We start from the raw sequence: 17,474 nt of genomic DNA, 5'->3' as shown, positions 1-17,474 counted from the left end.
ATGTACTGAGGTGAGTTTTTTCTTACTGTCGGGATATGTGGAGAGGGTTAAGACGATTACTTACGTATTTGTTGACATAACTTCAACGGCCAACATGGACACGGAGCATTTGATTTGTATTGTGGAATGTTGCCGTACGCAACCGATGATAACAAATACCCTACGTACGACTTGGCCGCGCAAAACAGAGTTCGAAAGAGGTTATGGTAGCACATAGACCGTACAGACCGCCATCTGTTGCTACGGCGTTGAAGTTATACCCTACACGTTCTCAAGTTCAGATGAACGCCTTGATTAATAGGCAACTTCTCTGACACAAAAGCTGAAACTCGCTTCAAATCGCTGACTCATCAACAGTGACGTCATGACACACTTTGAAATGAACACCCAGTACTGTATGAAACTGTATGACGTCATAATGTTTTGAAACCAATTAACATTTTAGTGACGAGATGAGCAGCTGTTAACTGTCTAGGCTAGTTATTTCACTTGAAGTTTGCTTCGTTTTTTTTTTCGGTCTGGCCAGCTCTGAAGAAAGTCAATAACAGACCGAAACATGTTAACCAGGTATGATAGAATTTAACACGAGAAAAACGTATAATTCATATTCCGAAGATCTTAACATAGTACCGGCCATTATGTTATCTCGTGAAACCAAATGTTTGTGTGCGCAGTAGCTCATAGTAAAAACTTTATGGTGAGGGTCAGTTTGCTAGCCAGCTGCAAGTGACAGCTTCCCAGTCCACTTTCTTCTTCCCCTCACGCGCAAGTTAGTTTCACGAGATAATGAGTAGCCTTGAAGCATTAGCAACCAGTCAACCAGTTTTAGAGTTCTTGACTCCATCACTGAATTGTTCATAAGAAATTAGGCATATGTATTGAAATATTCGTAGGCCTACTTACCCTTTCCACAGCATAGAGTCGATAGTTTGTACCAATATGAATTCCATTCGCAAGTTTTTCAACTTGATTTCTTATCTGAAACAAAACAAGAACTTCACTTATTGTTTAAGTATCATAATTAGACCGAGGATATTTTATAGGCACTAAAAACTGCCTAAATATGCACGCAACTATACACTAGAAACCTTAGAAATATACATTAAAATTAAAAAATAAGCTGACTATGGAACACTTTAATGCACTCCAATGACAGATTCAGGTAACCTCTAACTATACTTTTACTTACAAAACATTATCATAACAAATGAAGAGTCCACTGCAAGAATGATGGATGTCACTTTCTTGTGGAAAATGAACCAAGACTGTCAATGCATAGCTTAAGACATATAGAATGTACATAGAGAGTTATATGGCATTAACACTGATAGTCATTGTCCAGTAATGATCGAAAATTCACAGTTAAACTTTGAGCGCTAAGCATTTTAAACTTTCAATTGCTTCTCCTGCAAAATGTATTCCAAATGACATCCATCATTCTTGCAGTGGACTCTTCAAATATCAAATAATATCACTCGTGTTAAAGCAATCGTTTTTTCCATACTTTAATTGGCAATAAACTATAGCCTAAGGGTGTGTTTCAGATTTTATTTTGTGAAGCAACATATTTTTTTCAGTTAATACAAGCATATATGCTGAAAATAAACGTTCAACATCATAAGATGTAACTGGGGAGAACATAAAAAGAGGGACTTTTGTGAAATTCCAAGTATTTAGCCCAGTATCCATCTGCCCCTTTAACACATATCCAGTTTCTGCAAATGGCTTAGCCTACTATTTATCTGGCACACTACGAAGAATTTTTTTAGAGAATTATTTTGTGCTCTTTTCAGCCCCTCCTCTGCATCTTCAGCTACTAATAATTAGTTTAGGAGAGGTTCACTCCTCGTCTCCAGTTTTTCAATGGCCTTAGGCAGAAATGAGAGAGGTGTTTTGCAACGAATTCCACTTTTAAATCCAAATTATCAGCGGTATTAAAAGTAATTTAAGTATTGAAATGTTCATGTCACGTTTCCAATCTTAAAATGTTTCAATCAGAACGGAGACCTTGTATTTAACCTTAACCTTTACCGTGTACGGCTCTGAACGCAGCTGCTTCTTGTGTAAAAATATTTCGAACGACAGTTATTCTGTTTAAAACTCATTCGAAATTCAGACGGAAGACGGCAGATACACATACAAAGAATGACGGTGGAAAGGTTGGGCTGAATTTGAATAATTAGTAGACCTATAGTCCATAATTATTTTTGTGGCTATAATGTTCACATTTACACAAACAAAAATATTTAACAGTATTCTTAACGTAATTCTATTACTAATTCTGCTCGTTTTCTCTTTGGAGAAATATGAATGTCTACTCCTCTACCGGGAATCGAACCAGGATCCGCTATAATTATTCATAGGTTGAAATGTTATCGCTTTATCAAATAAATAAATAAAAGAACAAACAAACAAACAAATATATATAAACAAACAAACAAATAAATAAACAAATACATAAATAAACAAAGAAATAAATAAACAAATAAATAAACAAAGAAAGAAACAAAGAAACAAACAAACAAACAAACATACAAACAAACAAATAAACAAATAAATAAATAATTATAGACCTACTACAATTAAATACGAGTTAGTAAATAATAGCACGAGGGTCATTTCATAAATCATGGCAACTATGCTATATCTTCCGAATAACCGAAAATTTGATTAGTTCAGTATATACTGTACGTTTGAAAACCTGTTCACTGTACGGGATGCCACCATCAGATTGCGTCTGTGTGCATTAGTGGCTAGTTGACAGGACATGCAAAAGTTAGCATGCTAGAGGTTGTGCTCCAAGATGGATGTAAATAAAGTTGAACAACGGTCATGCGTGAAAATTGCAGTTCTTCGTGGCAGAAATGCTTGTCAATATCATTCTGAGCTACAAGAAGCGTTACATCGGTGGGGGTGAGAACATCCTCCCTACTCGCCTGATCTCAGTCCACCCGACTTTGATCTCATTCCGCAATTGAAAAGGACGCTGCGTGAGAAGTGGTGTGCAAACAGGGACGACATCTTAACAGCGTTTTCGATGAAAGGTTCAATTCAATTCAGTTTATTAAGCCATTAAACATACAGTGATAGGCTTCGTCACAAATACAGAAGGGAGGGAGGAAACATACATTTGAAAATACACATATAATTGAAACAGAAAACATTTTGAAACTCTAAAAATTAGGTAGTACACAAAGGCGAATCTCACACAACCGATGGTATTCAATGCCTGCATCATCGTTGGCAAAGTTGTGTGGAAATCTTGGGGGATTATTTTGAAGAGTATTAGCTGTGAGTAATGTATTTTGTTTCCTTTTGTGCATAATAAAACAATGATTTCTATTTGCACATCTTTCAATTTCCCTTACTCATTGCCTCCTGTACTCGGACCCAATTTGATTCTAGCATTGCTAAGCAGCACATTCTATTGATCTTCAATCGCATATAGTGAATTTCTATTCCTGCAGCTTTATTGGCTGATAAAATATAGTTGCCATGACTTATGAAATTACCGTCATAATAATAATAATAATAATAATAATAATAATAATAATAATAATAATAATAGTTTTGGTTTAAGGCTGCCTCAGTAGTTACCTGTGTGGATGTGGTCTGGACGGTGCATGTGATGAGTGACGTCATCTCGAGGAGTTTGCTAAGCATACGACCGCACGTCGTCGGGTCCTGTCGGATGCTGATACTTTCTGTGATGCCTCCTGTAAGATCCGCCAATCCGTCGAGTAAAGTCCCATATTTCAGGGCTTCATACGACCCGTGCAATCTGAAAAGAGCGAAAAAAATAGACAACTCTTCATATTTTCTATTCCAAACAATATCTTATCAGTTACAAATATTATACTGTACATTGTTATCGTTTTAATATTGGTATTTTAGAAAATACACGTTGACATTGCTTATTGTCAGTAGATTGTTCAGGCGAGAGAAAATATTGATTTAGCCTTAAATTAGACATATAGACGACAGCTTCCGTCAAAAGACGTTCGGTTCGGGACATATTTTGAGATTTCTGGCGAAGAAGCAACTGTGGAAGAGATTCTCATTGTGTACGTGCATTTCGGCCTGAAGACTGATTCTGCAGACCCTAGTTTTGTCTCAATGGATGGTGATGAAAAAGAAGAGAAAGATCAAATGGAGATGGCGAAAAATAAGATGATGATGACACAAAATGATGATTAAAATAAAGATGATGAAAAAGGAGAAGAAAGTAATGAAAATGGATAAAGTCATTAAAATGAAGGTGAAAATACAAAAGAACAAGATGATGAAAAAGAATTGATAAAAGATGAAAAATAAATTATAAAAGAGATCTGAGAAAAGAAGAATACGAGTATGGTAATGTGAGAGAAGAATGTGCTGGTGTGAAAGAGGAATGAGTTTACATGAGACAAAAATACGTTGACCGGAAGGAAAAACGTGATGATGTAAATGAATGAACTGATGTAAAAGAAAAACACGCTGATGTAAAAGAGTGATAAACTACAATGATGTGAGAGAACAGACAATGCCGTTATGAGAGAAGAATAAAGTCCGGATCAGCTTACTTAGGCCTAATACCTAAGGATGAAACCTAATTTTCTCCATTACTACATATGCAGTGGATTATAGTGATTTTTTAGATGTCAGATTGGATTTTCTTTTACCAACCTTGTTTTGAATTTAGAGTACTAACAAATACGATAACTGGCAGTTATTTTCTAACTGTTATTTTGGCAGCAATAGTTTTGGTTTGCAGTAAAGGAAACTGATGAAATGGACGCTTGTAAAATTTGAACGTAATGAATAACTAATTAGTAATACCGTATTAATATTAATATCAATGCATAATTCAGTTGTACTGCGTTGTCATTCCAGTTCAACTTTATATTCAGGTAAGTGTAATTAAATAACATATAACTTATAGAACTACTCTGTATGAAACATGTATGTGGCTAATGGACAGAAATATATTTCTTAATGTTCAGATTTTTATTAAAATGTCCAAGAGAGGAAATAGCATGGTAGCGACTTAGAAGTAAGTATTTTAATTAGGATATAAATTTTCGGAATTCGTACTAATCATTTCACGTGATTAAACAAAATTCATTTTTAGGTTAGGTCTCTTTAATCAGTCGAAGCAATGAATTTCATGTTGCCAGACAAAATACATTTTAATATTAGATCATATTAATCTACTATTTACATAATGTGCAAGAGATCCATGAGGAAAATATAAATAAATCCATGGCTCTGCAGCCCATGAAGGGCCAAGACTGATCAGCCGGCTGCTGGCCTCACGTCCACATGCCGAAGCAGAGGTGGAGATCATCCAACCAGAATGGAGGTATCGTGTGGTTAGCAGTTACAGCTGGTTTGCGAAACCGGATTTTCGCTACCTATCGTAGCTCCCCAAGGGCATCACGATGCTGGGTGGGCACCGGTCCCATACACTGGCCGAAATTTCATGAGAAAATTTTTTCCCTCACGAGGACTCGAACCAGCGCGCATTCCTAACGCAGGTCCTAGGCAGGATGCCTTAGATCGCGACGACACGGCACGGGATCAGGAGGAAAATGTAGTCTTTCACAAATTATTGAACCATTTAGAAAACACCTCCCAACATAAAGATGTAAAAAAGCAGATATTGTTATTGTTAACACTATATTAATAATAATAATAATAATAATAATAATAATAATATTATTATTATTATTATTATTATTATTATTATTATTATTATTATTATAGTACATGGAATTTTGACTTTACCCTCTTTGGTGATATCTGGTATTGGTTGGCAACACTGAAGAGACGACCAAATTAGCCTTTTAGGAACTACTCTTACGTGATCATCACTATAGATTACGCCGCTGTAAGGAAAGAAAAGATAGACTACGCCGATGTGAGAGAAGAAAGGATAGACTAGACCGATATGGGAGAAGAAAGGATTGACTTGGCCGATGTGAGAGAAGAAAGAGTAGACATCGGCGTACGATGCGAGCGAAAATAGATTACGGCGATATGGGAAAATGGACTATGCTGACTTGAGAGAAGAATACGCTATTATAGGAGAAGAATACGTTGTTATGAGAGAAGAATATGCTGATGTGAGAGAAGAATACGCTGGTGTGAGAGAACGCTGAGAGAAGAATACGCTGTGAGAAGAATATGTTGTTATGAGAGAAAAATACGCTGCTGTGAGAGAAGAATACGTTGATGTGAGAGAAGAATACGCTGATGTGAAAGAAGGATATGCTGTTATAGGAGAAGAATACGTGATTTTATAAGAGAAGGATGTGTTGTTGTGAGAGAAGAGAACACTAATGTGAAAGAACAATACGATGATAAAGGAAAAGAATACGATGATGTAAAAGAAGAAAAAATTACTGAAAAAATTGAAGTTATGAACTAGAAAATAATAGAAAAGGAGAAATCATGAAAAAATGGAAAGTGATTGTTAAAGGAAAGCGACGATTATTCAAATTGTTAATCAAAACGTTGACGGGGAATTGAGGAGGAAGAAGAAAATGATGATAATGAGTATGACGATTACGGTGCGGCGTCAACTATGACGGGGAATTCATTTAATTATGACGGAGAACAAGTTTTCCGTGAAAATCAGTCCCTGGACCGCCTTTGTCCGCCATAAATTCCATTTGGATTTGCCAAGATTAGCGACATGATGTACCATTCGGTCAGCTGTCGCTGGTCCTCGACATAGTTTTGTCCTAAGTAATTATTTGTTCCCTGTCGTTTCATTTCACAGTTACAGCAGTCTCTGAGTAGTCTTTCGTAGTTTAGCAAGAAATACATAATAAGAAAAATAAAAACGTGACTTGTCTTTTTTACGCAAGTAGTGATATATATCCCAGCTCCTATACAAAATATACAATGTTCATGTCATGGTTATGTGTGAGACCGTTATTATAGCTTACAAACAATTAACCCAAAACCTGTCGTATCTATTACAAAACGTGACATTCTAACAGCCATATATAAAATCACGTGCAAGCCGTAAGACAGTCGCGTTTTAACAGCAACAAACGCTGCCGAAGCAAAAATCTCTCACCTGTAGTTCTCGTGGTTATATAAATACAGTTATAAGTTAATGGACAATGAATTCACCGGCAAGAGTAATTTCCTTGTAGGCTACCTCTCGTCAATTCGTTATCTCAAGAAGCGTCATGTAAGTAGGGAGAGATCGTTTTCTCCTCGACAGATGCACGTAATGAATGACTACGTCGTTTTGTACTTACGATGGCAACAAGTTCGAAACAACATCCACTGACCCAGTCCTCTCTTTTTCTTCAACGATTTATCTGCTTTTCTTCGAGCCTGTCTTTTTTTCCCTTTTCCTCTCTACTCTTTCCGATTCTCTTTCGTTCCTTTCCTCTTCTTCTTCTCCTTGTCCTCCTCTGACCACCTTTTCTTCTTCTTCACCGCCTTCATTTTTAGGTTCCTCTTCCTCCACCTTTATTCTCCATTCTCCTTCTATTCTTTCCTTCTCACCATTCTTTATCTCCTTCCTCCTCCTTCAGCTCCTTTGTTCTTATTTTCCTCCTCCACATCCTTTCAAATTTTTCTCTTTCTCTATCCCCTTTCTTTCTTATACATCTCCATTCAAGATTTTGTCTTTTTCTACTTATTTTTATACCATTTCTCCGCCTCTTTGTTTTTATTTTTCTCTCTTTCTATCTCTTTTCTTTTAATTACTTTCTCTCTCCACCTCCTTTCTTTCTATTTTTGTCTTCCTGTACCTCCTTTTTCCTTCCTATTCTTCTTCTCCGCGTCCTATATTCTTGCTTTTCTCTTGCTTTACCTCCTTTTCTCTTCATATTCTCCACATCCAACCTCTTTCTTATTTATGTCTTTCTCCACCTCCTTTTTCTTCTTATTCTCCTTCTCGCTCTACTTTATTCTTGCATTCTACTTCTGCCTCATTTTTTCTAATTCTTTCATTCTACGTCCTTGCTTTTTCGCCTACTTTTCTTTTCTTTTCTTATACACCTCTACCTCCTTTCTATTTTCCTGTAGCTCTACCTCCTATTTATCTTCTTATACAACTTCTCCAATTTCTACCCTATTTTTTCTCTTTCTCCTTTTTCTACTTATACTCCACCAATTCTTTTCTTTTTATGTTTCTCTTCCTCTATCTCCTATCTCCTTTTCTTCTTATCCTACGTCTCCACCGTCTTTGTATTATTCTCTTCCTCTATCATTTCTCTTATTTTCTTCTTCCACCGCCTTTCTTTTCACTTTCTTTCTCTCTTTCCTTTTTACTCTCCTCCTTCATTTCCTTTCTTCTTATTATTCTCTTCCTATATTCCTTTTTCTTCTTATTTTTCTCATCCGCTACCTAATTTTTTTATTCTCATTCTCGACTCTTAATTTTTCTCTCCCTTTACTTCCATTTCCATCTTTCTCTTTTATTCTAGTTCATTTTTCTTCTGCTCCTTCACCACTCCCTTTCTTCTTTCTTATTCTCATCTTTACCCCTTTTTTCCTTACCCTCCTTATTCCTTCCTTCTCCATCTTCTTTCTTTTAATTCTCATATTTTTCCCCTCCATTTTCTGAATATTCTTCTTCTTTACATTTTCTTTCTTATTCTTATTTCGTTCTTCTACATCTCCTTTCCCTCACCCTCATTTGTTTCCTTCTTACCCTCCAGACTGAGGCACTGTAGGCTCCGATTTTAAAAGAAAATATTAATTTCATGCGAAGATCATCCTTTATCTTCATGAACATTCAGTTGATAGTTAATTATTATCACGCTCAAATATTCTCCTATATATAAGAGATATCGTAACGACAGACGCTATCAGAAAGCCAAGGTCTTGTCAAGGGGGTCTCAAATTGTAACCATCTAGTAACGTAAGATCGTGAAGGTCCATACATGGCTTAAGGTGAAACTCGAGAAAAGTATGCAGACCTTTTATAGCCTGATAAATAACTCATAAATGAAACGAGTAAATAATCTTCGTTAGAGAAGTCTGTTGTCGACTTGCAACTGGCTGATGATCAATTCTCGCCTCTAACACGATGGAAGTAGGCTATTGGATCATGAGGCATTTACACAGACTTGATCGCTTTGCGTCGTGGACGTAAAAACTAGTTCCATGGAAATTATATACCTCCAGACAGAGAAAGCTTATAGATGTGCTGTGCAGAATCAAGGAAATTACATTTTAGCAGACAACAGTTTTGCAAATGCCTTTGAGCATTATATGTGTACTGTTTGCTCAACAGCTCTGATCTGCTAGTTTTTATCAGATACTGAATTCGTCGACTGAGGTCTTTCTGGGACACTTCACCAGCTGAAGTATCTGTAAATTATGTAACTACGAAAAAAAAAATGTAGGCCTCTGTGCAACACGAAAAGTCTGCTTTATATTAGCCGTCTTTTATATGAACTGATTGCTGGATATAACACGTGTAGTACTTTCATGTGGTTTGCCTTCAAATGTCATTCGTAGCGAATGTAATTTGTTCCAAAACCTGACAGTAAAACAGTTAATATGTCACCACCACCACTACCACCACATCATTTGGCTTATCCGCTCCCTGCAATTAGTTTGATCTTTACATCTCTCTTTGAGTCGCCCTAAATTTTGTTACGTGTTGAATTTTGCAAAGTGGATTCAAAATAATTTTTAAACAGTAGTTTCACAATGACGACTTTTCGATTCTTATTTTAGCATGATATAACTCGGCCATAACTCGGAAATGAAGCATTTCCGGACACATGTTGTAATGAACTATTTTGATTGTCTACATGTGGGAAATACATACCTGAAATTATGCCCCGTATTTTTGAAACACTCTGTATCTACCAACTTTGGTAAAAAGTTTCACTGTTTTCTTTTATATAGTTTGTTGAAAAAAACATTTGAACATATCTACTTTTTGCAGAAAATGTAATATGTACACACATTAATTGAGAAATCGTTGTAGAAAGACAGACAGACAGAATGACCCAACCAATTATTCGGAGTCCAGAAAGCTGAAAATGTGCATTTCCGCGAAAATCTCGAAATCTACTTTTTTGCAGCATTTCAGTCATGAGAAAGTAAATAAAGGAGAAGGGAAATTTAATAAGAAGAAAAATAAGGTCAGTAGTAGACAAGGAGGAGAGAAAGAAAGAAATAACCTATCTTGTTTTGATTATACATCTTGCTTACACACTTTTAACACTTTTTATCACTTAATAATTTAGTTATAATAACAACTTTAAAACGAAAATTACGTCATAAATTACCTACGTGACTAGTTTCGATTTCGTATTAGCCATCTTCAGGACTATCTTCACTAGTTTTGAAGATGGCCGATACAAAGACGAAACTAGTCGACTAGGTAATTTATCACTTAGTTTTCATTTTAACACCTGAAAGTTATTACAACTAAATTCTTGAGAATAAAAAAGAACCTGCACATGAAGAATATGAAGAAATAAGAACAAATGCAGGTTTGGTGTTCGGTTGTAAATTTGTTGTTGTCGTGACTCGCAGTGCCACTGAGACCCACGCCTGTGGAGAATGAGCGACCCACGTATTCCAGTAAACTTGGCTGAAAGGAAAAGCATCCAAACATACGGGTACCGGTCTCGTCTGTGCTGTTTTATGTCTCAATCGCCGGTTACATCACCGTTCTATACATTTCGAGATCTACTTTATTTCCAGTACGACAGTGTAACACTATTTTGCAACTCACAAGTTCTGCTTCTGTTGCCGGTCAGTGTACGTTGCCCTTTCGGTAGCTCAGACTTCATGTTTGGACCGGATACATAGTAACAATGTAGCAATGTTGAATGTTGTAGATAAACAAGTCAATTTAGATATTGAGGGGAAAGTTTAAAACTAATGTTCATTGCATTTTTCACCCTCTCCCCAGACTTACCCTTCGCTTTCCTCAGCCACCTTCAGGAGGAAGTAGCGGAAATCGACATTAAAATTGACCGGGCACAGGGCGGCTATTCACCCGAAAAAAAAAAAAATATATATATATATATATATATATATATATATATATATAATGTTCACGGAAGCACACGTAGGCAAGGTGGTTGGACAATATCCCACCTATAAAGATGACGACGACGTTTTGTATCAAGACGTCAAGAGTCGAATGAATAAAACGTTACGGAAGTTCAACATCAGATGTCACTTACATAACAACGGCAATGAGTCACGTCACACTATTCTGACATCACTTGCTTAGCAACGTGTCAAACTCTTGCATTGATATGGTATTTGGTAGAGGAATAGACTTCCTTTCTTTGCATAAATTACCGTACAGTTCTTATTTTTTTATCATAGACCCATGCTGACTCCAAGAAATGAATTCAGATTAAACACAATAATTCCATTATAAATTCGTAAGTATTTGCACATATATGTATATCGTATATATTCAATAAAGAAGTAAAGGACAATAATTAATAATAATAATAATAATAATAATAATAATAATAATAATAATAATAATGCACATAAATTGCATTAAGTATAATTCACTCTCAATCATATTCACAATAAGAATCAATTCCTTACGAATCTAAACCAACCGAAAGCATGAACGTTTCACTCAAGTACACTAATCCTATGAATCTCCTGACACTTTTATAAAGCGATGGCCACACTGTTTTGTTATATGAAAGTGAATCTTGGGTACTAACAATAAGTATAAGGGACAAAACCTATATTTAAGCCACAGAATTCCTTGCTATGACAGAGCGGTCAGATCTTCAGCCTGTCAAATTAAAAATCCACAGTGACACTTGTGGCGGACAAGGTCGCAGTTGAGGTTTTCCTCAGGATTCTCCCTTTTCATCATATTAGATATCTGCACCACTCCCTCATCATTTCTTCATTTCGTGAAAGAAAGATGAAAGATTTTCTAAACTGTAATTGTTGCGAGCATATAGACCTTCCAGTAAACGTGGAAGAAATTGATGTGGAATCAGAGCAAATCGTAACACCTATCCCTTGATAGGAGGAAGAAGAAGAAAAAAATTTTAACATCCATGATCAAGGTAGTGTTCGAACCCATAACCGCAGCTTCCGCGCAATACCAAAATCACGCTTTAAGAAATGCGTAAGCCACGTTGGGCTATGACATTACATACGGACGTTACGCTTACAACTTTACTTCTTGCCCTCCTTTGTAGCAGTTTCTGGTTGGGAGAAAGAGAGGGGAAGGAGAATAGCTCCGAGAGAAAATGTTGATGTGCTCTCATTTTAGCAATGGACGAGGTATGTCAACAAGGAGCACGTGCCACGCTCGGTTGTGCACGCGTATTGTTTACAACTGGGTGCGCATATGAGGCTCGAACGCCGTGGAATGTGAGCGAGAGAAACTGTCAGAAATGAAAGTCCAGACTGCGACAGACGCTCTTCCGACATGGCAGGCTGCAGACAATGCAGTTCCTTCCAGTAATTGCGGTAAACTATGAGGAAGCGGCAAGTGTATTGGGGGTTATAGACGTCGTTTTGGTGTAAGAGAGTTAATGGCTTTATTGTGTAAGACTGTGAATGTACCCAGTAAGTACAAAATGTGGAAAGATACCCTGATGGTAGAAGGTAAAAAATGTGAAAGAACATTTCAATGGAGGGATAACAGTCTAGCTCAATTTGTATGTGGTCAATGCTCATGTAACGTGGAATGAAGGTAGAGAAAGACATATCGAGACACGGAAGATAAGGCATTGGAACCCCTCCTACCAAAACAGAGGTTCGAGACTAAAAAAAAAAATATGACGAAGGACTAATATCAAAATTCTGTTACAGACAGTTTGTAGAACATGTTTTTGGAAATACATTTCAAAAAATTGTTTGAATCTATCTTTAAAAACGGTTTAGATATATCGGTTTTAGTACAATCCTGCATTGGCTATATATATATATATATATATATATATATATATATATTCAAATTTGGGCCCCCAAATAATTTTTTTTCAAAATATTTTTATTTGGTACAGTTGCCACAGCTATGAGCTCTCTACATACAAAAAATTAATATTTTACACCAAATGCGAAAAAAGTTTTAAAAAATATCATCTTCTCTCCTTAATATTTTTTATTTATTTTAAATAGCAATGCTAGTAAATAGAAGAGGCAATCAATAAGTTTCAAGACTAAACTGAATATAGGCAACACACAGGGCATAGGAAACGGAAAGTTATCTAGAACCAGGGAAACGCCTGTAATGTGTACCAAATGCATCACTTGAAAGGCAGAGAAGAAGACTAGCCATAAGGCGTATATGGAGAGATTCCAGGAAAAATCGTAATAGGTCCTTGACATGGTTGCACAAAGTCACGTGTAGAAGCTCAGTTCTTAAAGAAAATCTGACGCTATTTGATAGACTGACTCAACAGGCATGGAAGCAATGTTCTTCAGTGACACGCGCATGTATGTTTAACGGTACAATAAATACAAGCGCAGTTCGGAAATATATTGATTGCATTTTGTAAATCACTCGTACTTGTTAGATGTAATTACGGTTTATGAATAGTTCTTTTATGTGAATGTAGTTACATAGTAAAACGTATAAAAAGATATAATTAAATTGGAGGAAGATTATAAAACATGAGGATTGAAGATGAACATGGAAAAATACGTGGTAGTTGGTGATCAATCAGAAGATCTAGTTTTGGAAGATAGGCATGGAAGGAATGTGTTTAATTTGACTATTACACTTTTACTACGTCACACTACTTTTGACCAATAAAACGGTACGAAAGGACATCTTTCAACCAATCATGGCTGCTTATCGCACAATTTTATTGCGTCCCTAGCATTTGTTTAATTTTATCGCGTCCCTAGCATTTGTTTATTTTTATCACTACCCTAGCATTTGTTTCTTTGTTTGCCAACATTTCAAACTGCACTGGTCTGGACGTAAAAAAAAAAAAAAACAGAAAATTACAAACCACTCCAGTCGATGCACAGCACTTTCAAATATGACTCGCATTGGCATTGAAGAACAAGAATTAATAAAGATCACTGGTCATATATGAAGAGCACCATTCGGAAATCCTGAATAAGTTGAGGGATACACCATGTACATCAACGAGTTCACTTCTTTTACGCACATGTCCAATATAACATCAACTGAACCACTAAAACATTCAAATTTGAAAATTGTACTTTCAATAACGGTTTCTTTTAAAATTATTCATGTTTATTTTTTATTTCATCATCGTTAATTAAAAAGTTTCTTGTTTATTTCATCATTCCTAATTAAAACTTTTCTAACACTTGTTTATATTATTTAGGTTATGTTTGTTATAGCTTCTGCTATATGATGATATTACGGATAGTCACGTATCAGAGAGTGTTTAATACTAAGATTTATTGAAAATCATCTGTCAAGTAACGTTGATTACTGGGACCAGGATGATTGAAGTGGAATGCAAATGTTTTAATAAAAATGAAACTGAATCAACAAAGCTTTCTTGACTAGTAACCGTCCACAGAGTTCAATGAAGATTCCATAATTGGCACAACTGATAACAAGAAAACAGCTACTGCCATCTAGCGTAATGTTGAGATGGTACAATAATACATTTGAAGACAGTTGTATTTTCGTAAGTCAATTAATATTTTATTGTATTTGAGTACTTTGTTACTTCTAATCTTTATATACTTTCTTCTAATCCTGTAATAGTCAGTTAAATCCCACTCGAGTTTTGATTTTCTCTAGATAAATCAAAACCTCTAGTGAGATTACTGTTGATAAAATAAGAAAAAAAAATAATATTGAAGGAAGTAATGTATTAAATTTGGTACAAATGTGCAATATATATGTAACCAACTCACAAAATTTGAAAACCATTGAACCAAAACTGTAGGAAATGTCACATTCAGTCTCAGTGTCCCTTAAAATCTACTATCTCCAATGATTATTATCTCTGGTAATCGTCTGACTTCTAGGTGTGATACAGGTGATCAATATGAACATTTTCATGTCGGAACCTGTGTCCGGAAACGTTCCGTTTGGTAGTTACACGCCTTGATATGTGTAATCAGCTATTCAATGTACTTCCATTCCATTTCTTTTATTGTGCCATTTATTTTAAAGTTATATTGCTCAATAAGAACAGTGAAGTTAATGATGCCATCTCGCCTTCAGTTTCAGGTATTTAAACATGTAAATAAATTATTCTTCAGCGTGTGGGTCGTCTAGGTGGGTCTACGACTAAAGGACGGGGTGGAGTTGCCTGGTTGCAACACGTGAGTCTCCCACTTGCTTGCCAATCCTGTCTCTCTGAGCCAACCAATTGAACAAAACCACATAAATAATAAGCAATCCACGACTCTAGTAAAATATCCTTTAGAGTTCTAGTACATTCACCCTCAGCGTTGGTACTTCTGTAATTGTTTACGTGTGGTTTGATATTATTACAGTAAGATTGGGGTTCCAAGGCCTTTTTTTCGAATTTATTATTTTACTAATGATGCAATAAAAGTTCCAAAGTCTTCTTTCCCACTTAATATAAATCATCATCATCATTGGCTCAACAACCCATTGAGAGTCCTAGCCTTCCTCAGTATTTCATTCCAGCCGTCTCTACTTCTGGCTTGACTGTCCACATTCGTGCACCAATAAAGTTGGCATCTTCGTATACATTATCCTCCCATCTGCTCTTCGGTCTTCCTTTGGATCTGCTTTCTCCAGGATTGGCACTTTTAGTGGGTCTAGTATCGTTCATTCTTACCAGGTGTTCAGCCCACTGCAATCGACCAATTTTAATAACTGTTATAATATCTGGCTCCTTAAACAGATCGTATATTTCTTTATTATATTAATTCTCCGTTCATTATTTATTTTGACGGGTCCATAAATTGCTCTCAGAATTTTCCTCTCGAAGATACTAAGTCTTCTGATGTCATGTTTGTTCATAGTCCAAGTTTCTGAGGCATACGTCAACACCGGCCTAATAAGCTTCTTATATATTCTTATTTTAGTTGAGATGGTTAAGAATTTCGATTTAATATATTTCAGTAATCCAAAGTAACATTTATTTGTTATGGATATTCTTCTCTTAATTTCAAGACTGGTGTCGTTGTCATTATTGATCATGGAGCCAAGATATATAGCATTTTTTACATATTTAAATTTGTAATTTTCAATTGTAAGATAAATTGGTGCTTTATTAATAATGTTTCCTTTGCGGCTGGAGATAATGTATTTAGTCTTGCTCTCATTAACTCTCAATTCCATTATCTTTGCTGCCTTTTCCAGGGAGATAAATGCTCTTCTAATGCTTTCTGTGACTTAGCAATAATATCTAGTTAATATAAATATTCAAAATATTTTTCCAAACTATGTATTTTCCCAATAAAGTAATTTTTACATCTACCATCAACAAGAACATATTCATATTTGTTAACGTTACTAAAATGATACTAAACATTTCAGCAGTCATTTAAAAATGTAAATTGTATCTAACACTTCTGAGGAATGTGAGGATGTCATTATGCTCATTTTCTGCATACCTAGATACTACACTAAAAATGCGTGCTTCCGCTTTCTGTCGTCTGGTGTCGGGGAGTTTTTTCACTCTCTGTCCAATTTCTAAAGTAATGTTGGTAGGTGATATTAAAAACAACGTGAGTAAATTGTTTTGGGAAAATCGATAAAAATTGGAATAATTTTAATGTGGGGAAAAAACTGTATTGGAAAAAAAATTCAGAAAAGTGGATTGGGAGATAGAAATTGGAATAATTTCATTTGGGAATTCATTGTAGTTGGGAAATAAAATATTTGAGAAACATTTTATTTGGAAAAATGTTTTGGAAAAGTGTCCCCCAAGGTTAATTAAAGATAGCCAAAAATATTCCTACAGGGTAATGGCTTCCTACTGAAGATAGGGACTTCAGTTCTTCCTTGGTGGACCACTCAACGAGATATAGGATCGTTAGAGGACATCTCGACAATGATCATTTTATAATAATAATAATAATAATAATAATAATAATAATAATAATAATAATAATAATAATAATAATAATAATAATAATAATCAATACGCTCTTTTTTAAATACGTAAATTGTATGCCAGTAAACATCCGTTTTGAATCATTTTACATACGGATTCAAATAGCAACGTCTAAAATAATGATTAGGGAACCTTTGTTCCAGGATCAAGGTTGAATAACGTTAAATAAGTAATTAGAAAGACTGACTAACTTTACTGGAGATAGGTTTAGCAGAACGTAGTACAACGAAACGAATCCGACATCGGAAGAGTCTTTATTTGTTTGAGGATTTAGCCATTAAAGCTGAATTTGTTTCAGAAAAAAACCTACTGGAGAGCTTAATAAACGATGAACGCTGCCTTTGAAAAATGTTTGAACAATTAAGTAGATGTTCATGTTATGACCCTCACCGCAGAAACAACCAGAACAAGTACACTATTATGCGTTCAAACATACAGTTACTGTGTTCGCGGTTGATTGCCGTGTTTTATACT

At 35.5% G+C, this 17,474-nt stretch overlaps 1 protein-coding gene across 1 annotated transcript in view; it reads right to left on the bottom strand.

The window, feature by feature from the left end:
- Positions 1-17,474, bottom strand: part of CalpC (calpain C) — a 298,680-nt gene that overhangs the window by 25,109 nt on the left and 256,097 nt on the right. The window contains exons 5-6 of the mRNA XM_069818993.1: positions 3,598-3,781; positions 904-978 (exon numbers count right to left, since the gene is read on the bottom strand). Of these exons, the coding sequence (XP_069675094.1) occupies positions 904-978; positions 3,598-3,781 (259 nt within the window). The remainder of the gene's footprint in view (positions 1-903; positions 979-3,597; positions 3,782-17,474) is intronic.

This window comes from Periplaneta americana, chromosome 1, assembly GCF_040183065.1.
Source record: "Periplaneta americana isolate PAMFEO1 chromosome 1, P.americana_PAMFEO1_priV1, whole genome shotgun sequence".
NCBI classification, from domain to species: domain Eukaryota; kingdom Metazoa; phylum Arthropoda; class Insecta; order Blattodea; family Blattidae; genus Periplaneta; species Periplaneta americana.
Note: the sequence above shows the minus strand (reverse complement) of the source record. Positions and strands in the feature narration are given on the sequence as shown.